General features: G+C 41.6%; 1 protein-coding gene across 5 annotated transcripts in view; it reads right to left on the reverse strand.

Moving 5' to 3' along the window:
- Window positions 1–15,972: 15,972 nt before the first annotated feature.
- Window positions 15,973–27,909, reverse strand: part of GAD1 (glutamate decarboxylase 1) — a 66,638-nt gene continuing 54,701 nt past the window's right edge. For all 5 annotated transcript variants that reach the window (XM_020789453.3, XM_020789455.3, XM_078394366.1 and 2 more), the window contains exons 14-17: window positions 25,017–25,166; window positions 23,402–23,509; window positions 21,335–21,424; window positions 15,973–19,781 (exon numbers count right to left, since the gene is read on the reverse strand). In XM_020789453.3, the coding sequence (XP_020645112.1) occupies window positions 19,608–19,781; window positions 21,335–21,424; window positions 23,402–23,509; window positions 25,017–25,166 (522 nt within the window). In that variant the 3' untranslated portion in view covers window positions 15,973–19,607. The remainder of the gene's footprint in view (window positions 19,782–21,334; window positions 21,425–23,401; window positions 23,510–25,016; window positions 25,167–27,909) is intronic.

Consider the following 27,909-nt stretch of genomic DNA (forward strand, 5'->3'; position numbering starts at 1 on the left):
TGCATCCTCTACCTGCTGCCTTGCTACCTGGAGAAAATAAATCAAGGGGATTCTGGTAGGGATGGAAAAGAATGTTGCTTGTTTTTCCTTACAAAAGTATCGTTTTTACACTTCTCAAGAGTGGCAGTGGTATGAAGTGCATTTTGCCTCAGAAATCTGTAAATTTCAAAGACTTGTGCATGGCAGAAAAGAAAAAAAAATTGCAAAGCCAGTTATACCTTTGTAAACCTTTGCACACCGCTACAAGTGTGTACTTGACAAATGTGCACAAAATGCCTTAGCCAGTGGGGAAAATGTGGGGTATATGTTGGTAGCTTTGATATCCACCTTTGCTGTCTTTCTCTTCAGGCAAGGCTTTCCCTTTATGACTGATTGTCTAAGAGGGTGTTTTTTTTAATGGGGTGGTTTGGATGTTTGTTGTTTCTAAATCTGTTTTAGTCACTTTTTTATCTAAAATTTTAAATATGTTTATTTAATTCTTTTAAAATATTTGTATAACTTACTGTTTTAAGCTTTCAAATATTGTCTTTTTAATCATCTAAGTTGTGTTGGATCCTTTCTAGAGAAAGCAGGAGAAAATGCTTTACATAAATAATAAACACATTTAGGAAAAATGCAAATATGCACAAATTTCCATGCAAAAGGAGAAAGGAGAACTTTTGAATCTGTTATGGAACTGGGGAAATCTGTGGGATTCTGAGAGAGGCATAAGACATGAAATAGGTGTTTATGTCTGATAAAGAGAATCCTGCCTGAGTGGATGGCAACAGTGCTGCTCTGGACAAATTTCTTCTTAATTCCACAATAAACTGAATGAAAAGAACATGTTAAGCTTTGGAGTCCAGGAAGGAGTTGCTTACCAAGAGTTTTGTTAACCAGTGAATCTGTTGTTTGCAACTGGCCCCAGAAAGGTAGCAAAGATTTCAGTTAGAAGCATAAATACCTGAGAGATATTAAAAAGACATTATGTCTGTGACAGTAAAGATAACCTAGGTGAGAGTTAATTAAAAAACCTTTTCCTTGGCTTTTAGTTCATCCATAACATGAGATATGGCAGATGCTATTATTGCACATGGATCCACTGCTCTGGCCATGAAGATACGTGAATAGCTGTATTCTGCTTATCAATGAGAGGTTGGAAAGAGAACTCCTAATAGAAACACTGCCAGGATTAATTACGGCAGTAATTCTGCAGTCCAGAGTCGTACATACTTTTTAGGGAAATAGGAACGGGGGTTAGAATGCTGGTGTACAGTATATTAAATCAGGGAATAAATGGGAGACAGGGGGCATCTTGCAATGGAGGTTGTGGCATTATGCCAATTGCAATCATGTTATTGAGTGCCACTTCACTGTGTTGTGACTACAGCTGGGGGAACTCTCAGTTGTGGGTCCATAATTTTATACGGGTATCTGAATACGGCAAAGGCAGTTTCCGAGGGTTTTAGGTTCAAACTGGCATTAAACCTCACCACAAGTAGTTCATACTCTGTTTGCACATATTATTTTGCAAATCTTCCCAGGATTTCTAGGAACTAAAACTTGTCCATGTTTGTTTTTTCCCCACACTAAAGATGTAAATTGTGAAGGACAGGAGCATGGCTGCAGACGTTACTTATGTTTGCCCATCTCTTATTAACTTACAAAATTACTGTACTTCCTTATTTTCTCTTATTAACTTACAAAAACATCCCTGGACTTCTGTGGGTGAGGAGGGAAAATGACATCATTTCCCTTCAGTGATGTCATTGAAACTGATATCATTGGTTTCAAGATGCCCAGCAAAGTTGGCTTTTCTGTTATACGGAATGAAGCAGCCACATCAGGGAGCAGGTCTGGGGTGTGAAAAAGGCAGAGGAGATGTTTTAACAGTTTTGAGAGGTGTTCTGTGTGGCAAGACACTGTCAATTTTATTTAGCCCCTCAGAAGACTGTTTTCAGATCCTGTTTTGAGGGTTGTATTTATCGGTGACGTTTATCGGTGAAATACTCTTTACTGTGTATTTTTGAAGGCTCCCCCCTTTCTTTAGAGGCCACACACAAAAAAGTCCATAATTTTCAGTCTGATTTTTTTTTGAGGCCTTGTGAAGTGTTCTATGATTAATTCACTTCTGTCTCAGTGGCTGAAAAAAAACTTCCTTTCCTTCAGACCACATGAGGAAGAGCTCTTTTATCTTTCACAAGGAAGGTGGCTATTTCACTGATCTTTGCCTCATCATGAAAGTAAAACATGGCCTCTGCAGGAGGTTTCTAAAATGGTCTTTTTCATGTTCTGATGACTTGTTTTCATGCAACCTAATACAAAATAAATGCAATAAAAGCTCTAAAAATCCAGAGCTTCCTCCTAGCACTCAACCAGTGTGTGTGTGTGGGGGGGTGTAGTAGTTAAGAGTGCTGGCCAAGGAGATCTGGGTTCATTTGGTTATGCAGCTCAGTCGGTGAGTCTTGGCCTGTCACCAACTCTCCTTTGGCCTATGTGGCAAAGGCAGGTGGGCTTCAGGCTTGTGGGATGTGCCATTTTTGACCTAGAACCTGCAGATCGACCCAATGGAGCTTTATCAAAACTTATTTACATTCAATTAAATGTTAAGAAGATGAATGTAGTGGAGAAGCTCCCAACAAGCATTTAAAGCATCAGTGGACACTTTTTAAAAGGGCAAAGACCACACTTCTTTGTCATTTCCTCTCTATGGGGTTGTTTCTGAAGGTGTATGGGGCTGAAATTTCAGGGAAGGGGGTTGATGGAAGCTGAAAAGCGGGTGTGGAGCAGAAGAATGGTGCAGAGGGCTATCCAAAGTGTTGAGCTTTTTCTATCTCTCTCATTTCTTCCCCTTTACTCTTGCTTTGTCCTCTCCATTTCCCCCCCTGTTTACTTCAGTGCAAAACCGCCCACCTGCACATCAATTTAACACATCAAAAACCATCCACTAGCACCAATAGATGCTCCATCTTCAGGTTTTGGGAGGGTGGTATTCTGGAGGAGAGAAAATTCAGGCTTTCTACAACAGGATGTGTGACCAGAACTACAAAGTGCCACAATTGTTCAGGGGTGCTGGTTTTGAGATCCCACATCCTAGACACTGCAGTGCTGTAAAGACCCCTCTCCTTGCAATGCCACCCCCCTGAAATTGCCCAGTGCATGGCCCTTAAGTTGGCGGGGGGGGGCTTTCACTGTCTGACACCAATGAAAGCTTTTATTTTAAGCTGACAGTGGGGACGCTTTGGCCCTTGGGGGTTTTAACCTTCACTTCTCACAGCCCCATTTCACTGGTCATGCTACACGGGACTAGTGGAAGTTGCAGAGCAAAAGCATCTGGTGGTTCAAAGACTTGCCACTTCTGTTCTGAGCCTCCTTGTTACACGGGACGTTGGGTGTTGACCAGGCAGCCTACATAGGCAGGATCCTAAGGCAGTCCTGGCTGGCCTCGTCTCTTGGGTCCTTGGTTCTCCATCCTGCTTTAAGGTTGTATCTGCCCTGCTTGTAGGGAAATCCTACCATTTCCATTTCTTTCCCCACCCCCACCTTCCAAATGTCTCACCTCTCATAGTTCTGTGTTTTCTATTGCCACCTTGCCCAGCAAATCTGTCCAAGAACCCTAAAGATTGTTTGCAGGACAGGTACATTCAGTCATGGCAGGAGTGGACCATGTAACATCCACAGGGACTCAAATGCAGCCCCCCCGCCCATCCATTCCATTTTTTTTAACAAATTGGTTCAGGAGGTGTAGATATTTTCTAACTAGAAAGCACAGTTCTAAGTACAGTATTGGCAACTACCTCTGCCGCCTTAAATAAACAGCTCAGGACTAAGGATCTGCAGGACCACCTCTTCCCTCTGCCCAGACTTTACCACCCCTGGCAGAAACCCTCTGGTAAGTCCCCCTCTTTATTTTCTGAATTCAGGGGAGGAGCGACAACAGAGAAGGATTTGTCTTTATGAGTAAAAGTAGGTTTACAGTTGATGTGTTGAGTGCACTCCCCAGAGATGTTTGGCTGCTGTCAAACTGCTGTCAAACGTAGTAGCTTCTCACCAAATTAAAGATCTTTTTGTTCACCCAAACCTTCCAGACTGTCCCTTGATGCCGGTTTTCACTGGAGGTGCCAGTTTAGAAGGTTTCGTCGTTCCACTATGACTCCCTTTTGCTGGTTTATTGTCTTTGATACTACTTTTGAGCATCTGTTTTGTAAACCCAAAGTCAGCCTATCTTCTAAACCAGTCAAGAAATGAACTGTTGGCGGCAGCAAGAGAAGATGGGTGGGCAGGAGCTTTGGCTCCCCCATTGCCCCCCTCTCCTGCTCCAATAGCACCCCAAGAAAGGGCTGGGCACGGTTCACTTACCTTTGTGCTGAAGCACAGCTTGCCATGTCATCTGACCAGGCAAACTGCGGTTAACACTAACACTGGCTTCTGTGAAACAGCAACGCAGGTTGCTGGGAACTTTTGAAAAGTATCTCTTTGCCCAATTCTCTTGAAACTTGCATTCCCAACTTTAAGGCCACAACAGAAGCACTCCTCCCAGGAGTTACAAATACACCCTTCATTGCAGATGTCACTTGTATACCTAGACTGTTTGTTTGTAGGCTCCGTATTGATGTTTAAATCTTCACTTTAGTGACATTGGCCAGAATCTTATGGCTGTTTGCATAACTTGCCACAGTTCCTTGTGGCTAATTGACAAGATTCTGGCCACAGTGTTTTGTGCTAAGAGTGTACGGGAAACTATATTTTATTAAGCTTGATCTCTCTGCAAACAAACACAATTGTGGATTCTATAATAATTTCATACAGTATTTTTCTTATTTCTTCTGTTGGGGCCAATACTATAGCTAAGAAGAAAGAACTACAAACAAGCCAGCCTTTGGTTCACTTCAGCCATGAACTTCTCAAGCTAAGATAAGGGTTTCACACCAAGGGCCCACAAATACGATTCTTTTCTTCCCTCAGCCTCAGTCCTTCCCCATCTGGAGAGAACAACACCAGCCTGCCAACTCAGAAATTGTTTATTTATTGCATACAGTTGTATCCTGCTTTTCCATTTAAATAATATTTGACAAATGACTCAGAGTCCAATGTCTACGGAAGCTGGTGTTATAATCCAAAGTATGGAAATATTACTTCCCCCTCCAAAGCCATTTGAACATCGACAAAACAACAGTTGACACAGAGATGGCAGCATCTTTTTTTATTTTCACTGTGCACAAAATGATCCAGCATTTGGATACCCCCCTCCCTTTGCCCAAACAGAAACTCTGTTGTGTGGAATGGGGTGATATCTGGCCTGCATAACTGTAAGCCTGTAGGATTTTATGCTCTGTGGTTGCTCAACTGGATTCTGCCAATAAAGCAAAAAGCAAAGTGTGCTGCTTATATACCACCCCGTAGTTCTTTACTGCTTAAACTTCTCTCTGGGCAGTCTACAATTTAATTATGCAGGCGACACATCCCAGCCCCAATCCAGTGAGCTGGGTACTCAATTTACTGACCTCAGTAACCTGAGACCATTGGAATCAAACTCAGATCATGGGCAGAGTCTTGACTACAGTATGCTGCAGTTTAACCACTGCACCACAAGGCTTTTATGACAAGAGGGTCTTGAAATCTTACAGTGTGTAAGTCCTTGTTCACAATCCCAGTTGCTAGAATCCATGTCCCCCACCCCACCCCCTTTTTTCCTTTCCTCTTCTCTAATCGGTCACAATACCATGGCCAACTGCACCTGCTGAGTTGCCATTAGACTATTCTTGGGGGTTCCCTTTCGGAGACTTTGTTGAGGGTTGGGGGAGGATTGGTATATTTTTGCGCAGTTCCGAGTTCTCCCGAGTGTGTTGATATATTGCACAGGTCTTTGGCTTCCAAAGCAGGGGTGCCTCATGAACTAGGCAGAGGGGATTATGCTTGATGGCCTGAATTCACCTGCATGCAGCAAAAATATACTCCTGCTTACATACGGAAGCAACAATACTCTCAGCCTGAGAATCAGAAATGGAGGGAATGATTTGAAGCCAAACATCATCAAGAGCAGGACAATAAGAGCAAAACAAGATGCAGCAAATCAAATACTTTACACAAGATTTCTCAGGATATAAAGATGAACGTTGCAGTTCAGTAAAAGCAGAGGAGGAAAGATGCTAGGCTTGTTTTTCTGGGGCAGGTTATCCATAAAGGGGCTCCATGACAGCAGAACGACTTTTTCCGGTAGCGAACAATTGTCGTGAGGGTTATGAAAAGATAATGTATGCAAAGTGCCTTCAAAGGACCAAAACCACTCTATAAATGCTAAGCTTTATTAAGTCATTCTAATTCTGAAGCTCTATCTCGTCTTCTCCCAGGAACCAATTTTTCATTGCAACGAGCCATGGAGCTTGATAATATTTCATTAAGGGCAATTATTGACATTATGTTCACAATGTTCCATCAGACTTTAGGAGATGGAAAATTGCTACAATTACTTGTCTATTGATTCATCCTGCACTGCAGATGATGTATTCAGATAAGGGTAATTTGGTGAAGAGGTTTGGTTTTAATCCCACCCAGATGTATCACAAGCGAGAAAATCTCCTGGAAAAAGTCTGAAACAAACAGAGATGCTCCCCATCATGGCAACTGGTCTTGGAACGGAATACGGTGAAACCACATGGCTGGTTGCAAATGCCGGTCAGAAACATATGTTCAGCTTTTTTCAAAAGACAGGAGCATGTTGACACATAGGGCAAATGTTTTGTTCCCTGACCACCTCAGTGGCGGCCGGTGGTCCAAGATGAAGACAGGGCACTTCATCTCTAGGGGAGGTGAGGGGTACATGCCCCTCATGCTTCGACCAGGAGGCAGCTGGAGAGCAATCAAATTATTTCTGGAACCATTTGGGTAAGTAGGGGAGGCTTCTGTAATATACACCACAATAGCAAAATGAGAAACACATGCCATTAAAAAAAAAAGATAACTTGAAATATAAGACTTTCTGCTATGCTCCTTTGAAATTAAGCTCTTCTGGGAAGCCCCCATGAAGAAGAACAAAATTCTTGGTCTTTGTCCTGAGCACCGTGGCTACAGTGGCTGTGCTCGGAGGGGTATCCAGAAGATATGACCGAAGGCTTCTCTTCATCATCTTCTAGGATGGGTAACAACCTGGAGAAGTGATTAATGGGAGGGTTGAGGAGGTTACCAAGGCTCCATGGAGAGGAAGACAAGGTGTGTGGGGCATGTGCCACCTGTCCTATTCTCTTAGGATTAGAGGACTGGATGCTGAGAAAAGGTGACCGGCCTGTGAGTTTGGGAAAGTTGCATTCTAGCAGTGGCCACTTATTTGTAATCTAAAATAGCCCTCTCCCTCTCATCTTTGTAGTTTCCCTTGGAGGTGGCCCTTGTATAGCACCAGACTTACGCTGGCAGCAGGTAAGAAAATAAATAGACAGGCCCTGTTCTGGTCTGAAGGGTTATTTCATGTTGAACCTTGCAGTTGAAGTATTTTTCAGCTGTTTTTTTCTGCCTAGCAGATTCTTCAAGGTCACATAAAAAGAGGACCTTGTGTGTTGTGAAATTATTGGAGGTAATGTTTTACAGTGATTCCAATCTTTCCTGGACAGCTGAGCTCAGGAAGTGGTGCTGGAGGAACGCTGTTGGCCATTGACCTGGTCAATGTTGGCCATTGACCTGTGGTATCACCCCCAGGGTCCAGTCCTGTCCCCACCCCCATGTTTTTTAGCATCTGCATGAAACCACTGGGAGAGATTGTCTGGAGTTTCAGGGTTCGGTGCCATTCGTATGCTGATGGCATCCAACCCTGCCTTTTTCATCTGAATCCAAGGAAGTTGTTCTGTGCTTAGTCTGTTGTCAATTATGAACTGGTTGAGGTCTAGCGAATAGACTTTGTCTAGAGAGGCAGGGTATAAGTCCAAATAAAGTAAAGTAAAAGTAAAGTAACAAACTAAAACTTCATCCAGACAAGATAGAAGCTTTACACAAACCCTTTACAAACACCAATAGGATTCTGCCAATTATGTTAACATTTTAAATGTACCAAATGCCTCATCGATATTATTGTAAGGATCAGTGAGATGTTATCTTATGGTTCTTGACAACAACCCTCTAAAGATTGTGGGCTAGCCAGCCACCATTATTATCTCCATATGGTCAACGACAGGGCTGAGTCTCAAAGAAATAGGACAACTTCGGGTCTTACGGCTGACATGAAATATGAGCCAGAGAACTTTCTGGTTCATAGATGTGAGTCTTCTTCACCTCACAACAAAAGACACAGTAGTAAAGTTTAACATGATCCAGACAGAAATGGGAGGAGACAGCCTATGGCTTGTATGGATATAGAGCAATGGTTCCCAACCTTGGGTAACCCAGGTGTTCTTCAAATGCAACTCGCAGAAACCTCAGCCAGCACAGCTGGTGGTGAAGGCTTCTGGGAGCTACAGTCTAAGAACACCTTGGTTACCCAAGACTAGGAATCACTGATGTATAGAGTATTGCTCTATTTAAATACAAGAACATCATATCTTTCCTGTGGCTATATGATTGTTGTCCTCTTGAGAAATGAGTTCTGAATGCGAAGTGGAAATAACTAGTTGGAGATTATTAGTTATTTGTAATTGGTTCCTTTTTCCAGTAACACAGATTTAGTGATGTTACATTATGATCAGAATTTAACAAGAGATAACTGCATTCTTCAGTTTGAGTTTTATAGATGCATGTGCACATGGCCTCTACTATGTGGTAGAGGAGGACAGGTGTATGGTTCAAGCGTTCTGCTGGGAGCCTTGAGGCAATGAGTAGGTCGCTTGTATTGTTCAGATTTTTTTTGTAAGCCACTAAAAGATAATTCATGGAATCATAACAATGGAAAGCTGGAAGAATATAGGACACCAAGGTAGGAGATGGTCAACTAAAACATCCCTGAAAGACGGGCATCCAAGTTTGTTTCAAAAAACCCAAGTGAAAGATAATTCACCTTATTTAGTCTGTTTCTCTAAAAATCATAGTTGCTTCTGAGAAAGAGGAAAGCAAAGACCAAAATCCATGTTGTTGTGGTGCTATCCTTTTTAGGCCAATTAAAAATAAATACCTAGCTTTTAATAAAATCAGCATTTACCAACCAACTACCTTTTGAGCTTCAGCATGTTTTTTTAAACAGTCTTCTAAGCTCCAGTCCTGAGCTGAGATTATTTATGATTCCCAAATTCTCATCATGAAAACTATATGACACGGCACCAGATTAGAATCAGGATGGCAATCTTTTGCAGAGTTGGGTGCGCTCGAACTCACTGATTTAGCTATGGATTTTGGTAAGTCTAGTTCTCCTTCGGCTGAAACAACAAGGGTATGTTATACGATATATGCAGTGGTATGGGAAAAACTTAAGAGATCATCCCCAGACTTGCAAGTTCTGTTCCTATTCTTGGCAGGGCTTTTACTTAAACTGCACTCATGATTTAATGTCCTCTGGCATCATGATTCAGGATCAAAAAGCTTTGACAATGTCAAGTTTCCACCAGCCATGGTTTCAAATCCAAGGACGTACAGTGGACACAGACCATCAGTTTTCCTATATCTTATAAATTCTTAGTAATTCTCCTTGATTTGCTGTATGCCCTTGCAATGTCCCTCATACATTTTCCTAAACTTTCTTATGGCATATTCCCTACTGCTCCCCCCCCCCCATGTTGTCTGTCTTGAGCTTTCTTAACTCCTGGAACTATTGCCATAGGACACTTCAGGTCTATCCTCCAAGAGTGTATGTGGGTGGGGGTGGGTGGGTGGGACACAGGGAATAAAATATGGGCATTCTTTGACAATAATATCTGTGAGGCATTTGGCACATTTTAAATGTTAACATTATTAGCAGGATCCTCTTGGCATTTGCAAAAGGTTTGCATAAGACTGGATGGAGTTTTAGTTTGTTAGCCCTTCTCTAGTCCACTGCTGATGATAAGGAACTAGTCTAGGCACAGAACGCTCCTTGGAAATATAAGGAAATAAAGTTGCTTTTTTCTTCTTCTTCTCATCAGATTACTCAGAAAGTTACACAGAATCCACAAGATCATACATCCCTTTACATTCACGAGTTTCACGGCACGATCTCTTTTGCTACCTAGGCCCGAGACAAAGCAAAAATAAATAAATAAATAAATAAATAAATAAATAAATAAATAAATAAATAAATAAATAAATAAATAAATAAATAAATAAACAAACAAACAAACAAACAACCAAATAAATAAATAAATAAATAAATAATGTGGTACTGGAATGGTTGTCCCAAGGTGGGGTGGGGTCAGGAAGGAAAGTGGTTCCCAATGTTGGTCCCCAGGTATTGCAGGACATTCCCAGTTAACCCAGACCATTTAATCTCCCATTGTTCTTGACCATTGGCCATAATGGCTGTGGTTCCTGCAAGATTGCTGTGGAATCCAATACAGTGGGGTCTTGACTTGAGAACTTGATCCGTATTGGAAGGCGGTTCTCAAGTCAAAAAGTCTGTAGGTCAAGTCTCCATTGACCTACAGTGCATTGAAAACCGATTAATCCCGTAACAGGCCGTTTTTGTTCCATTTTGGTTTTTTTCTGGTCTGCAAGTCAAATCTCAGTCTGCAAGTCAAACCTAAATTTTGCGGCCAGAGAAGTCTGTAACTCAAAAAGTCTGTAAGTCAAGCCGTCTGTAAGTCAAGGGTCCACTGTATTAGGAGCCACTTCATCCAGGGTCATGCACTCTTTCAAAAAAAAAATAATAATAATAAATCCCACTTCAGAAGGGGAACCCTGTGTGCCCCCCCACCAGTTACAGTAAAAAGCATCACAGTCACTGTCTCTTCAATACTGTGATGTGGAGAGGAGAGGAGGGGCGCTGGGAGAGGAAGGGGGGAATGCCTGAAGGGACGGTGAGTCCACAGGTTCCATCTTGCTTTGAGCCACCAGCCATTTCCCCAAATTTGCTACCTGTCTGTTAGTCCTGCAGCTGCTATGGAGCAATTCCCTCCTGTTGGTCTCAATGGGAGGAAACCAGTCTTGGAGAACAGTCTTGGAGGCGATGAAGACGGCAGGAAGGCTTTTCTTCCCTTGCTCTCTGCTCTGCCAGGCTCACACCACCCAGGCCCTGGATCCTCCCACTGCTGAAGCTTTCCCCACCTCATGGTAGGAATACTCGGCCCATTTCAGTGGGACTTCCATGCAAGCAGATGTACCTCCTAGGTGGGAGCACTGCAGTTTTGGCCTGTGAGACCGCTTGATACGAAGCGTGTAAACCGAAATGCAGAAGGCAGTGAACAGAAATCAAAATGACAGGAAAGAAAGAAACCCATTTGGGACATTCTCTTTTTTTTAATAGAAAAACCAAATCTGACTGCACTGCAGTATAATTTGAACAAGTTCATTTATTCAAAGAGTTGGTTTTTTTTTTTTAATCTCGTGATATTTCTAATTGTTTTCAGTGGACAAAGGGCAATATTTCCATTATTCTGGATTTTATTTTATTGTTTAAAAAGATCTTGATTTGCTGGCTTTCAGTACCAATAATGGACTGGATGAGGGTGAATGGAAACTTAATCCAGATAATACAGAGGTGCCCCTGGACAGTCTAAAGTTAGATCAAGGAATAGGGATGCAGCCTGTGTTGGACGTGATTACACTCCCCCTGAAAACCCTGGGCTGGATGCCCAGGTTTTGGCTGTGGCCAAGAGTGTGTTTCCACAGCTAAACTGGTGTGCCAGCCGCGCCCATTCCTGGAGAGGTCTGATCTGGTCACTGCGACATATGCCCAAGAGTTACTTCCCAGCTGGATTATTGTAACACGCTCTATGTGGGGCTGCTGATGGAAAGTGTCAGGAAATTCAGCGGATACAACATGCAGCTGCCAGATTGCTGACTGGGGCTGGTTACAGGGATCACATAACCCCCCATTACTGCAGCTCCACTGGCTGCCTATCCATTATTGGGCACAATTTAAAGTTCTGGTTTTGACCTGCAAAGCCCTAAATGGCCTGGGTCCAAATGATGTCAAAGACCGTGTCTCCTGCTATAAGCTGGCTCGGGTGTTAAGATTATCAGGTGAGGCCTTTCTCTCAGTCCGTCACCTTCACAGGTGTGTCTGATGAGGACACAGGAGAGAGCCTTCTCTATTGCTGCTCCCAGATGTTGGAACTCCCAATTCCACAGGAGGCCAGGCTGGCCCTATCTTTGCTCTCCTTCCGCAAGCAGGCAAGCCTTCCCTCAGTAAACCATTTATCTGTATGTATCACATACAGGTAACTGGTTTACTGAGGGATTATTATGCATTACTACTTTGACTGCATGTTTAGTACTACTTATGTTTTCCATTTCTCTGAGTGACTTCTTTTAATGCCTCCTTATCCATTGTTTGTAGTTAGCCACCATTGTATACTCATTGTTTTCAACTTTACATATTGTCTTTAACTGTTGTAAGCCGCCTTGGGTCCTTTTCAAGGAGAAAGGTGAGGTAAAATATTTTAAATAAACAAACAAACAAAATGAAATCCAAGCTTATTTGCTCAGTGCAGAAATGATCATGTTTGTGATATCTGCTTGGGCTCTATTCCTTTGTCTGCTGATTTGTCCTTTTCTAGAACAATTAATTTCTTGGGCTCCATGATCACTGCAGATGGTGACATCAGCCACGAAATTAAAAGATGCCTGCTTCTTGGGAGGAAAGCAAAAGAAACCTAGACAGCATCTTAAAAAGCAGAGACATCACCTTGTCAACAGAAGTCCGCATAGTCAAAGCTATGAGTTTTCCAGTAGCGATGTATGGAAGTGAGATCTGGACTATAATGAAGGCTGACCACCAAAGAATTGATGCTTTTGAATTGTGGTGCTGGAGGAGACTCTTGAGAGTCCCCTGGACTGCAAGGAGAACAAACCTATCAATTCTAAAGGAAATCAACCCTGAGTGCTCACTGGAAGGACAGATCCTGAAGCTGAGGCTCCAATACTTTGGCCATCTCAAGAGAAGAGAAGACTCCCTGGAAAAGACACTGATGTTGGGAAAGTGTGAAGGCAAGAAGAGAAGGGGACGACAGAGGGCGAGATGGTTGGGCAGTGTCACTGAAGCTACCAACGTGAATTTGACCAAACTCCGGGAGGCAGTGGAAGACAGGAGGGCCTGGCGTGCTCTGGTCCATGGGGTCACGAAGAGTCGGACACAACTTAACAACTAAACAACAACAAAAACGGAATGATTAATTTAGCTAATAAAGTACAAAAGCAACTGTATTTGAATTGGCATGAGTTCTTCTGTGAACAATTATTCTGAATTTACTTGTTTCTTTTGTTCCTGTTTAGCAACCACTGACAACTCTGGCATGCCATCTCATCTCACACAACCATCTTGAGCTGATCATGAATGGGGATGGGAGGGAGTCCTTCCTATAGTAATTCTTAGCTTGCAGTGGATTGTGGGTATAGCTTGTGTCATGCATAACATGCAGCATTCATTCTTACAATATCTTACAATTGTTATGGCAAAATTCAAGTTCTGCACCGGTGGGGGATACACACACGCAAATTGCCACAACCTAAGCGGGAATATCGTACCTAGGTTTTAGGTATTTTTCTTGTGGACACCAACCATGTGCTCTGTAACTGAGTAGAAAGAATGACTGTTAATTCCCTGGACTAGAAGTAGCCACCTGCAATTTAAATTTTATAAATTAGGCACCCATTTTACCATATCACTTGAGAAGAATATGTGGGTAAACAATAAGAAAAGCACCACAAAGCTCACACTGTGGTATGACACAATTCGGTTCATAATTTTACTGCAACTGTAATAGAGGTGACTTCTCTACTTGGTTTTCTATATTAGATTCTCTTTTTAAAAAAGCTACGTGAAGCTCTAAGTAGCTTTGGTGTGTGTGGAATACTTAAAAGAATGTATTTTCACATAGAAATTTGCCTATGTTTTATGACTTCTCTGAGGTCCAGTTGCATGATATTTTAATTTGATTATTATTTTAGTTTTAGTCCATGTCTATGTTGTGATATTCTAAGCTGCCCAGAGTAGTGGCCTGGTCACTAGATGGGCAGAGAAAACTTGAAACAAACAAACAAACAAACAAACAAACAAACAAACGGCTTATTGTCAAAGGAGACTAGTCTTATTCAGGTATTATAACTTGAAAGTGATTTGGGCTGTAAGCACGATGCAGACAAGGATGAGGACTTAAGTTCCACCACAAATGCCCCCTGGTTTATTTTCAATCACATTCTGTGCATTCATTCCTATAAAGATATGAAGAAGTGTTTGTAAGTGCATTTGGTTGGATAGGATTTGCAACACTTCTGCGATCAAGATTCCCTGCCTTATCATGGATCCAGTCACAGAAGTGCTGTGAGTACATTTGGCTGAATAGGCTTACAAGCATCTCCTCAGACCTTCATGCTGAATGCTCAAAGGGCTGACTGACATATAGGAAGAGCGTTGATTGGGACATAGACATAGCTCCTAATTGCTCACTGCCACCGCTACTTGTGATGTGACACTTTTTTGAGAACACTTTCTCAAGGGGACAGAGGAGAGAGATACTGTATTTAAAACAGTGGCTGAAATCCTGTTGCTCGGTGTGTTAAATTGCAACCAGAGTAGATCTGGCGAATCAACTCCTTTGTAAGTTCCACTGATTCCATGAGCCTATTCTAGCAGTGACAAATTTATGCTAAGTAATAGTTCAGCCAGTATATTTCTAGTGACTGGTGAGAGTTGAGTCTGTCTGATGGTAGTTGCTTAGGAATAGATGATGACGTGAGTGAGTGAGGGGAAAAAAGGGTTTAATTCCTAGAGGAGGTCAGATTAGGCCAACTCATTCCAATTAGTTTTGAGAGACTGAAAGTCCTAATTGGCTGAAGTTTCTACCCAAGTTCAAAAAAAAAAACCATCCGTCCATCTATCCTCTCTGGATAATAAACATTTCAGTTGAGGTGTTAGAAAAGACTTGGTGCCCTGTGAGAAAATGACAGGAAATGGTACTTTTGGATATGTGTGTGTGGTATTAGGATATTTTGGACTGAACCGAAAAAGTCCCTAAAGGGCTGGTGTCACCAACAATTTCTTCCTTAAGCTAATCAAAATCTGTCATCAAGCATTACTTCAAACACCTCCAACTTCAGTAAGCGAGTTCCCTTCTGGAAAATAGTGTCTATTTAACAAACACCTGCTGACAAGTTTGGATTATTTTAACCAGTGGTGTTTCATTTGATACTTGATGCTGAAGTACCAGCCTTCTTGAAGTTTAAAAAATATTGATGTTAGTAAATCTAGGTGGGGGTAAAGTGATCTTTAAAAGGGACATGATGGCACTGCGGGTTAAACTGCTGAAGCCTCTGTGCTGCAAGGTCAGAAGACCTGTAGTAGAATCCACACAACAGAGTGAGCCCCCGTCGCTTGCCCCAGCTCTTGCCAATCTAGCCATTCGAAAGCATGCAAAATGCAAAAATGTGATTAGATAAATAGGTACCACCTCGGTGGGAAGGTAAATGGCATTCCGTGTCTAGTCGCACCGGCCACGTGACCATGGAGAATTGTCTGTGGACAAACACTAGCTCTATGGGTTGGAAACAGAGATGAGCACCGCTGCCTAGAGCCGGACACGACTGGACAAATTTTCAGAGGGAATCTTTACCTTTACCAAAGAGACCTACACAATAGCAGGGAGTTCCATAGATTTAGCAGGAAATAATGAGGTACGTTTTATGAAAGAGAACCAGGGAGGTCCTAATTCCTTCTCAGGTTGTAAACGGATAGTGGAAAAGCACCAAGGTGTGCTAGAGGCATCTATGCTGTGGCTCTTCTTCCATGCCACTGTGGCCCATTACTGAGTGGAGTGGCACTAGATTAGGAAGGACAGACAGAGTGGGCTCTTATTCAGAATTATCCACTAGGGAGTGAATTTTCTTAATGAAAATTGTAGGAAATGTAGGTTTGGCAAATGTGAGTATTGTGATTGTGAAACAATAACATTAAGCTTAAAAAATTATTTATTTTTATTTTATTACATTATTTTATTACACTCTTTCCCCAAGGAGCTCAGGATAGCATACATAATCCACTCCTCTATTTTTCTGCCTCACAACAACCCTGCGAGGTAGGTTAGGCTGAGAACGCGTGACCGATTCAACATTCCCCAGTGAGCTTCATGGCCAAAGGACAACGCCAGTCTGAGTCTCCCTGGTCTTCATCCCCTGTTCCATCCACTAGGTGGGGCCTTTGCCATTGAGGACAGCTCAATATTCCAGGCTGGAGATCCTTGTAGTTACAGCTGGGAGTAGTCAGTGGGAGAAGGTTTGCTCTGTCAATAGGCTTACCCCATCTGGTGCAGGGTTGGGGTGAAAGAAAGAAAGAAGCCCTCACTCCTATCCTTGCCCCCACAATGATATTAGAAAGGTAACCTCATGAACGCATGGACTGTTTAACAATGGCCAAATAACAGGTTATCAACTGGAAATATGTATCAGTTGGTTGACTCAGAATGCAAACACTTTCCTAGAAAAAAAAACAACCCATATATTAAGTGGAGTCTTCCCCCTGCCCCCAGTTTAAATGAGGATTTAAGAAGAGGACAACCAACACTGAAGCTATTGTTGATATCAGTGGCAGGATCCACTCGTGCAAGCACTGAGGCTTGTACAAAAATATCCCAAGTCCCTGATGAGGCCAGCAATACTAACAAAATGGTTGTTATTTAGCTTTTACATGGCTAACTGATAGGGAGCAATCAAGTGGTCTTTAAACAAACAAGTCTCGACAACCCCCTTGGACGTTGCCAAGTTGCATAAAACAAAAAAAAACTGGGCTGAAGCAGAAATGGCAGGATACTTAAGAGTATAGGAAAAGAATGACAATGTAGTTTTAGGAGCAGCAAGGCTCTGGGTTTGAAAATATAGCTAATCACCTGTGTGTGTTGGAAAACATAGGTCAATGTCGCAGCCAGAATGGAAAAAGGGGCAGCATAGATTAAGGTGAAGAGGCCATGGCTTTTACTCCACTGCATTGAACAAAATTAAAGTCAAGGAGATCTTTAACCAACAAAGTTGCTTGCAATTGGGAGAGAGATGAAGAAAAAGGGAGGAGACCCACAACCTTCCCTAATTAGAAGAAGAAGAAGAAGAAGAAGAAGAAGAAGAAGAAGAAGAAGAAGAAGAAGAAGAAGTTCACGTCACATTAAATGACAGAGGTGGCTAATTTTTTTATTAGAGACTAAAACTGTCTATATTTATAAATTAATTAGAGATAGCAGACTCTTCTGAATGGCTTCTCACTTGTTCCTTCCATATGATATCTAAATACCATAGGCTTGCTTAACACATTTAAGACAGTCCGGGCCCAATATGGTTCTGAAGTGCTGATCACTTGAAGGCAGAAGGGAAAGCCAAACACATGAGAGAGTGTGAAGAAGCGGAGAATAAGGAGGGCAGCAGTGTCAAGGCTCTCTAAGAGAAGATGTGGACTTGTACAATCATATTCATTCTACACTTGAAAAATTCCTGGAACCAAAAAGTCAAAAGCTACACAAATCCCAGCAAACATTCATCAAACTATTGCTAATGTTTCCCAAGAAAACATTATTATTTATTTGTTAAAATCCAGAACATAAATCCCGTATTAAGTTATCTGCATGCAATTCTTGTTGATTTACAAGTGCTCCATTCCTTTCAGTAGGACGGGCACCTTGAGGAGCTTTGTGCAGTCTTTAATTGAAGCTAGCAGCAATCATTACCGTAGCAGCATTTCTGGGAAGGTCTGAAGTCAGCAGACGTGGCTTGACTGGAGTAATTGTGTCAACAGTCCTGTAACTTTGCTTGGCCCACTAGTCATGCGATTGACTGAGGACTCCCATTTAATACTGGAGGCTTAGCTAAAAAAAAAATCTGAGCTGAGCCGGAGAACTAGACAGTGCGACATTATTACGTCAAGGCACCCATAACTCAACACAGGTTCTGTGGCAAGCTCCTCTTTCTCCACTCTTCTACATTTCAAATGACATTCTTTTCAGAGTCAGGAGACAGACCTAAATGTGGCTCTTTCACAGAATGGTCTTTGCTGATCTTGCCATAGAATTTATCTAAACTACAGAATTTGGCCCTCAACAACCAGGGGAATGTGTAGGGGCCTGGTTTAAGCATCCGTGAATCACTAGAAGGAAAAAGAAATAAAAAGCAACCAGAACACTGAATGTACAGACAGTCTACAGTATCATTAGCAAAGGTGACATCTCTATTAAAATGAAAGGATTTCATTACACTAAAATCTATATACAGTGTTAGGGTTTCTTATAGACAGTAAAATTATTTAAGTTACTGTTTTAAGGGCACTATTATATAAACATGTCAGCTAATTTTCAACCTCCTCTTTGGCTCACAAATACACTAAAATACCAATAAATGTTATTTAGAACCTTTGATAATTATATAAATAGGATACATTACAAATGGAAGAAAATACAAGACAAGTCTTTAGCATGGTAAATCTTTGCATATAAAGAAGCAAACAGTTCATATACCTAGAACTGAACAGTTATCTTGTTGAAAAATTATGACATTTAACCCCCTCTCCATTTAACAGTAATGTACACAATCTACACAAATTGAATTCTAAAAAATACAACAATAATACAATCTATTACAACAACTCAGCTACGAGCCTACTACAGTCCCCTTGATATGAGAACTGAAGGGGACATACACACAGCTACTAGGTGGTTCTCTTTTGGGTTTGTTTCTGAGAAGCACCAACAATGAAGTTTAAATAATGTTTAAACATTTTCTTAAGTTCCTAAGCATCTACATCTTTAAAAATGTTTCCGTTCCCAGTTTCACCAGGGAGATCATGAATTCGCCTGGTCATTGCATGAGTTTGCGTTTTGGTGGAAACATTAGCTTATTTACACCCCAAACCTAAATAATGGGCACAACCCTGACATGCTACACACAAGCACAATACCACCAAGTGGTCTTAAGTGTTATTGATTTCAGTTCTTTAAAAAATGCTTCACTTCAGCTGGGTTGTGCTCATTAAAAGTAGCAGCAATTTTTGCCACTGACCAGCAGAAGGCAGATGGCTCTTCTGAAACGAATGGGTGTAAATCCCCAGGTAACTTAGAGTATAAACACTGGAGTACAGTCTAACAAGCAATGCTCTGGTCAAGCCCTATTGACATGAATGGAGCTACACAAGAGCAGTTCTTGACTGAGAATACTTTTGCATTAGAAAGAACACTGTGAATTACTCTTAGACATATCACCATTTTATTTCTATAATATATATTCTTAATCAGCTATCTTACTAGAATTAGCTTCCTGTTACCTAGAAATTATCAGGATCAAAGTGGGTCAGTTATACAGCCTAAGATAATATCTTTTCCCCTCTGTATAATACATAAATATGTTTCAGAAATCTATAGGTGTGTGTGTGTGTGTGAGAGAGAGAGAGAGAGAGAGAGGGAGAGAGAGAGACTGTTTTAAAATGAACATCTCAGATGAATTAAACATTTAGAAAGAGATTACCTTAAAATGTTTGCTACAGAACTGTTTTTTTTTTAAAGAGCCAGCATTGGAAAATAGCGTTCTGGAGAAGTAAAACAGGCCATTACAGTGCATCACAGGTCCTGCCCCAGTCTTTCTATCTCCTCAATCAGGAAGTCAATGTCAGACTTGGTGGCGGCAGGATTTGAAACAACCATTCGGAAGAAGTTGACTTTGTCTCCCTGCGGCTGATATCCAACCATTGTGGTGCCTGATTCCATCATCAGAGCCTTGATTTTGGGTGCCACCTTTGATGCAGGGAAGAAAGGATACAGTTGAGAAGCCTGTTATTCATGGAACAGCTGCTATAATCCCTAATTTCTAACCATGCCAGCTAGGCAGAGAGAAGTGAGAGACAGAAAACACGGTAAGAAAAAGGTAGGAAATGGACAAATGCAGACAGTTGTTGCTGATGGACATTCAAAAACAGCAGCAATGAAGGAAAAACTCCACAATTCTCATAAATCCAAAGACTTTATTGCCTCCTTTTTAAAAACTGTTTTGGAGAGCGGGGGGGAAGCACCATGCATGAAAGTGTTTGCTGTTTCGCAGGCAGCTCTGACGGCCTTCTTCAGTCATAAATCAACCCAATGGGGAAGCACAGCAGGTATAACCATCCCATCAGAGAAGGATGGCCCACAGACATTTTGGGGCCCCTGAGGCAAAACATTCAAAGAATGCTTTTCATGGCGGTAAAAGTACAACCATACACAGAATAATTGACCATTCACTGCTTTTTTCATAGAATCTGTTGCTGGCCTTGCCTACACATTTAAGAAAATACAACTTCAAGTAAAGATAATAATCACCTTATCCATAAATCAGTTCATGCAGAATGCATTTAAGGTAACATACTCCTGTTAAAGTGAATGCACGGAATAAGTCCAAATTTTATTTAATTTTTTTTAAAAAAAAATACGGGTAGTTTTGCCCAACAGCCACCTTGTTTAAAACCTTTTTCCAATTAAATCGTTTAGCCAAATTTTTTGGAAAAGGAGCTTTTGCACAAATATATTTGAAGTACAAACCCAGTCAAGAGAACCCCGCCCCAAACTAACTAGCATCAATACAAGCAGCCATACAGGGATCGAGAGAAAAGGCACCCAGCTCAGAGAGCAGGCTAGACCCATTCCATACCCTTCCCCTTCAACAAACAAAGAAGTAGTTCATAGATATGTGCTTATTTCCTCTGGACTACTGGGGCTGCCTTTAAGTTTTGGAAGTGTCAACTTGTGCAGAATAATTATATAATAGGTTTCAAAAGCTAACCTATTCTCCCAGTGCCTAGGATTATAGAAACAAAATTGTATTATCTATGCTGGTGGTTCCCAACCTTGGGTAACTCAAGTGTTCTTGGACTGCAACTCCCAGAAACCCGGCCAACACAGCCGGTGGTGAAGGCGTCTGGGAGTTGCAGTGTGGGAACATCTGGGTTACCCAAGGTTGAGAACTGCTGTTCTATGCAGAAGATGGTGTCAGAAGGTTTGGAGGAACTTGAAGGTTGGAAGAAGTTTGGTTTAATACTTGGGGGTGGGGATGGAATCCTAGGCGCACCCCCAATGAAGTAAGAACTTAATGTGCTTGGCCAGCACTCCATGTTGCAGGGGAGGGCGGAAACCAGAGGGTAACTCTTTGGTGACCTTGGTGACCTTTATTTATTTTACATCCTCTTTTCTGCTGTTGCTATTATTAATCCTTACGTGGTCTTACTGTATGGTTTTAAGTGACTTTATACTGTCTTGGGAGGGGCTTGCTGTAGAAGATTGCTTACAAATAATTTAAATAAAGAAATATAAATTACCCTATGTAGTTTCTCTCTTCTTTCCTCAGAGTCCGGCATCCCTCTGAGACTTGGTGGAATGTACCAGAAGCAAACGTTTGTGTGTTCAGGCTGTAAAGCAAATAAACCGCTCATGAAAATACGATGCTAATATCTACAGTCCCTCCTCAGGCACATACCACATACGTGGAACTAAACAATACCTGGATTACATCTTTCACAAAATTTGATTAGCTCCGAATGTTACTTGAGGAGTCCCTGATGAGGGGCTCTAGGGAACTCAAAAGCTCATCTTATTTGTGACATTTTAGTGATTCAATCATGGCGCCGCTCAACCTGTCACTTCAGTAATGAGAAGTACTTCCCACTATCACCACTGCTCTTTCTTCTCTTCAGATCACAGGAAAATGGAATGGGGAAGTCAACTGAGGATGGAAATTACTTATATGGAGGCTTGGGTGAGGACTTTGAACTCATCTGGAGCTCACTGTGCTTGTTAATAGCCGATAATGCTGTGGTTCCAATCCTGTCTATTTCTCTCTCTCATACACAAACAGTAGTTCAGAATGCAGCTGGCTGGGTAGTTCAGTGAGTCTCTGGCTGTAGAGCCAGAGGTTGGGAGTTCTATTCCCCACTGTGCCTCCTGTTAGTAGAGCCACCCTATGTAGCCTTGGGCAAGCTGCACAGTCCCAGGGCATCGCCGGAAGAAGGGAATGGTAAACCACTTCGGAGTATTCTTGACAAGGAAAACCCTGAAAAGGCTTGCCATAAGTCGGAATTGACTTGACGACACACGTTTAGTTAAATTAAAAAGTTCAGAATGCACACGGAGTACAGCCCGTTTTCAAGCATTAAGTTCTAAAAGAATGCCTTCCCTCTCCTTATGCTTGGATGCCAAAAATCTCTCTCCCTCCCCCCAAACAAACACACCCTCTCATTTTCTTACATAAAATAATCAGGTTTGGAAGGTAAAGAAGGAATTAGAAGTCCACAGTGTCCAATCACCCAGAGTTTATGATGTGGCACTTCCCGAAAGGGCAGCAGGATTAACAAAAGTGGAAATCTTGCAGCACAGAAGATGAAGCATGGAAGTCTAAGAGTGGAATACTTTAAGGTAGCCAATCGGTTTATGAGCCTCAGCTTTTGTAGGGAAGCCTGGCTTTTTTTGGTGGAGGATGCCATTCACTCTTGTTCAGCTTGTGGAAAGATAGTGGGTTTTAGATGAAAGGGCAAAATAAGGAGTAGATAGACTTATGCTCAGGAGGAGCAAAGATGTGTCAAGGCTTATGCAAGAGCTGCACAAACTAAGAGGAAAGTTTAATTTGTTAAATTCAGAACACATTGCACCCATGGCCACTCAACACACTCCAGCGCCTCCACAGCAGAAGCATGGAGCCACTCTGTGTTTCTGAAATTCAGTGTACCCGTACGAGTCAGTGTATTCATTCTCCGTATTAACGATTCTGAAATGAAGTGTATCGACGTGGCCATTCAGTATGAACCAATGTAGTTCAATTGTCATTTCTTGGTCGTTTGTTTTAGTATATTCCCTTTGTAATGACTAGGCGCCCATTCCATATTATAAACTGATTTTGAAATTTCCTTCAGTTTCAAAAGTACTTTCCTCACATGACACGTCCCACTGCTGTTTCTGAAAAAAGAAGCCTAAAGCAAACTCTATTGAGCTCACAGAATTCTTTTCATAGTTTTTAAGGTCTTGGGCTGATAGATGGAGCCCATCACAAGTGCTTTACAATTCAGGCAGAAATCAAGTACTTTTGCAGTGATGTTTCCTTGAAAAACAAAAACAAGAAGCAAACATTTTCTCAATAAATAAAAAAATGGCGGAGATGGAACAATTACCATGCTTTCTGTGATTAAATGTGTAAAAAAAACTTGGGGATAAAGCAATTACAGTTCCGCATTTTCCCACTCCTTTGATTTCTGTCGCAGAGTTAAACGTGTCTTTAAAATCCATCCGACTGAAATTAATGGGGGTTTAAAGCGTTTAGCTTTGGATGGGGTGGTGCATTTTCTCTTCCCCAAATACCTGGTTTAGTTGAAAGGTGCCTTTGGTTTACTACTTACCTCTCCTTCAAAAACCATCACAAACTCCTCTCTGTTTTTTATTTTATTATAGAGGTATTCTGCTAATTCAAGACATTTGTTGATCTGACCTTCAAATCCCACAGTACCCTGTTTTGAAAAAGGAAACACATATACTTTTAGCAATGTCCAGAGGAAGAGTGTGTGTCAGCTAGTGGTCTAGCTGCAGCTAAACCACAGTGTTTTAGCACTTTAGTCTTTAATTTGTCTTTCTAATTCTATTTGGTATAGGCTTTTCTGAATTACAGCCCGCCATAGAAGCAGGCTGCAATCCGTAAAAACTTAACAGAAAACATATTTTGGAGTGTTCAAGAATGTTTGTTTCTACAAAAACATTTATTTTTAAATCCAATTCTAGGCTCTTCAAATATCCTTTTGGTATTAGAAGGTATTAGAAAATTTAGGTCTGGATTCAATTGTGTTTTCTGTTTGTTCTTGCTAAAGTAAAATGTTGTATTTGTGTATTTCAAACCTGCAGGGTAATTTTATACAGTATATGACATCGTTTTTATGGAATCTTAACAACTGGAATGCTGAAAATACTCTTTAAGCACATGAAAAGGTTCAAATTAAGAATGGATGGATAGATCAGCAGATAAGACAGATACAGAAATAGATCTTGACCAGCCTTACAAGCACATATACTCAGTTTTACCTGAACAACAACAACAAAAAACTCCAAAACAATACAGAAAAGCATTTAAAATGCCGTGTTCTCTAATGCTTTCACAGCCAGGATCCGATGGTTGTTGTGGGTTTTTTGGGCTGTTTGGCCATGTTCAGAACATGGCCAAACAGCCTGAAAAACCCACAGCAACTCTTTAAAATACCATTGGTCAAAATCCTACTGAGTTTTTATAGTGGCACAAGGCAAGTAGTGTAAATCTTGACAAGTTACTACAAGTTAATAAGTTCACATAGGCAGTTGTTGTTGTGCAACAGGATGTGCAACTTGTCATGGATCAACAAGTTCCAGTGCTAAGTTCTTAATTTGCAGCAATTGGGCCAACTGTGTTATGCTGGTGGGTGTAACTAATAAAATGTTGGTTGTTACATGTAGGAATAATATTAAGTGGTTATGGCCAAATTATTGGCAGAAAAAAATCAATTTGCATGTCATATCACAATCCTTCCTTCTTTCCTTCCTTCCTCTGGTCCCACTTTTGCCAATGCTTTTACGATTCATTGTCAAGCCATTTGCTTTTCAAAGAGTAAACATGTAGGGGCAGGTGTTTCCACAGTCCTGATCATCATTCCCCGACTGCCTACATCATGGAAACACCACCCACAGACACACCTCCCATCTTTACAAGAATTAATCAACTGATCATGTGGGGAAAAGTTGTTTAAATTGTTCTGACTTGAAAAAAATAAGTAGAAGCCCTGGACTGATTCAAATTAGCCTTTGTGTTCTGCAATCAGAAAAAACAACAACAAAACTTCATGTTGACTTGTACTATAACTGCAGCTGATCCCACTGTATTTGATCATGTGGTCACAACCTTAGCGGGGGGTGGTTCCCTTTAAACATGGTATGACTTATTTCCAAGTAATTATCATGGGAATGCCTGAACATTTGTGACATCTTATTGTTTACCTTGGCTTTCCACATCAACCAGAATTTGAATATGTCCACATGGCGACCACATTGTATTGCTTTATCTCCCGTGTCATACGTTATATCATATTGCTTGTCTTGCTGGAACAGATACCCTGCACACATCTGGTTGCAACCCTGAAGTATACCCTGTTGCAAAAAAGGGAGGAAGAGGGGGAGATGAAACTCTTTAAATATATGGACTCAACAAATAGATAAAACATGAAGTGATATGGTTTGAATACATTACAGCATCTTTCCCTTTGTGGTCATTCCGCAAAAGATATAGGTTGGGTTTTTCAGTCACACCTGAGATTCTTTCTCTGGTTTCACTTTCAAAAGTCCCCTTATTTTGAATGGCATGCTGGTACAAAGATGGAAGGCAAATGGCACATGTACAGTGGACCCTCAACTTACAGACGGCTTGACTTACAGACTTTTTGAGTTACAGACTTCTCTGGCCACAAAATTTAGGTTTGACTTGCAGCCTGAGAATTGACTTACAGACCAGAAAAAAACCAAAATGGAACAAAAACGGCCTGTTATGGGATTAATTGGTTTTCAATGCACTGTAGGTCAATGGAGACTTGACCTACAGACTTTTTGACTTGAGAACCGCCTTCCAATACGGATTAAGTTCTCAAGTCAAGACCCCAGTGTATGGGTATAGTCTTTCTTGCACATACATGGCTAACTAATTTCTTTTGACCTCAAACAAATCTGTGTGGCATAAAAATGGAATCATTGGTTTTGAAACAAATGGCGGTGACCAACACTCTTTCTCTCCCTGTGTTACATCTCCTGAACAGGAACGAATAACTCCAAGAGCTGGTCTGCAGGAGCAAAGCATCCGACTATGCCAATCGAAAAGAAAACAGGGACACAGCAATCCCTTTCTGTCACTAGAAAGCAATTGCTCACATAATCCATAGCCCTGAACACTGATCGGTGATGCTGTGGAGTTGGGGCCTGCAGGGTCGAAGCACTTCTACTGGCATTTTTACTGGCAGGAGAAAAGATATCATCGGCTTCCCTCCCTCAGGCTTCCTTGTTCCCTCTGAGCTCAACTGCAGCCCTGGTCATGCTTGACCAAAAGGAAGAACAAATTTTCCAGCTACCATATATTCAACAAGTATAGCGAAACAAACAAAACAGGAAGCCTTGCAGCATCCTAGGAGACTAAGCAACAAATCCACAGAGAATCTTCGGACTTTTAAAATGTACCCTCTAAACTGTGAAGAATAATGAAACAAATCTGTTAGTCTTTAAAAAGGCCACAAGATGTCAGAGTGTCATTGCTGTTGTTCTGTATTTTGCTATAGATGCCAAAGTGAACTACCATGTCTCTGAAACTCACTCCACAGGTTACAGACACGTTTCCAGCACAGGAGACATATGTTTTGTGCACACTGTGCAAAAAGGGAGATTATTGTCTGGTCCTTTAACCACAAAATACAGGTAAATGCTACCCACCCATCTATGCCCGCTGCTACTGGCTGAACTGTTAGGACTCATTTATCCTTGCAGGACAGGAGTCTGAGTAGATGCAATGGAACCAGAACTTGGATTTTTTTTTCTTTACTTTCCAAAAGCAGTTCTCTGCTTGTTACTTTAAAAAAAAAGATGCTATATGATAATGCTGCTTGCTACGTGTTGTTGGAAGAATACTGTATTATGTTACTCATTCCTAATGAATTGTTTCTGTTAATTAAAAAAAATAGTTAATTGTAACCACCTCCATAAATATCCTCCAGAAAGCACAGTTTTAGGAGTAACGAGTAAATATTGCTCATTGTACCAAAAATCTAACTATGCTACTTAGCATTTTTTTAAAATAATGCTACTTTTAAGGTGATGTGTTCTAAGCATTTAGCCAAACAAAAAGAAATATTAAAGAAAGTTCTAGTTTGGCTCTCAGTGATTACATGAGCTGTAGGGTTGTATCAACTGCACTGCCATCCATTTGAAGAGAAGCCCGGACATCGGGGGGGGGGGGGGGAGTCAGCGGGAGAAGGAGAGACAAGGTGAGGCTTGAAGACTGTTTTGTGTCAGGAGGATCTTTACTTGTTCCAGAATCCCTAGCCAGGGCACGACTCGAACACCAGGCCTGGTGGTTGCTGCCGCCACCTACTCGGCATCACAACAGCTACACCTTTCTTATCTCTCCACAAACAACCAGCTCATAGAGGTCAGATGTTCCCCTCCTGCAGTGCTATGGAGGGCTCAGTCCACAACTGATACTGCTCAAGAGGTGTTATTGCTACCTGTACAATATGCGTCTCCATAAGGGATGGCAGAGCAGGAACAAGCACCTTCCCGATTGTTTTGTGCCTCAGATGTCTTTCTCATAAGACGGACACTTAGGGAAGGAGGAGCAACAGCTTCCCCACTCCAGCTCCTGGGCTACTGCTGGTGTGCATCTTGCCTACAGCATTTGTTGCATGGGTGCCAGCAGGGTGAGCAGGTGACTCCAGAAACTCTCAATGGTGCTGGGACCATTCCTGCTGCCTCTATGGGTACAGTTCCAGTTTCATCACATGAAGCCAGGTGCAGAGGAGAGCAGAGGTTGCTTGCAAAGTATACTGGGGCAATAACAAGCAGACCTTGATAATGCACCCTAAGCAAACTGGAGGATGAAGCAAGAATGGATCTAGGCTAAGGAGGACAACTCATGGCCTCCATATGTGGTTGGACTGCAACTCTCATCAGCGCCGCCCAATACTGAGGGGCAACAGGTGTTTCAGTTGTGCAAGAGTGAACCACCATGGAAGACACCTAAGATGTGAAGTCTAAGTAACCACTGGACCAGGGTTCACCCACTCGATCATGCTACACTCCCAGATAAGTGTGTATACTTCTTCTCAGACCTCCCTTGAAACCTGCAGTCAGGATT

Source organism: Pogona vitticeps, chromosome 1 (genome assembly GCF_051106095.1).
Source record: "Pogona vitticeps strain Pit_001003342236 chromosome 1, PviZW2.1, whole genome shotgun sequence".
Taxonomy (NCBI): Eukaryota; Metazoa; Chordata; class Lepidosauria; order Squamata; family Agamidae; genus Pogona; species Pogona vitticeps.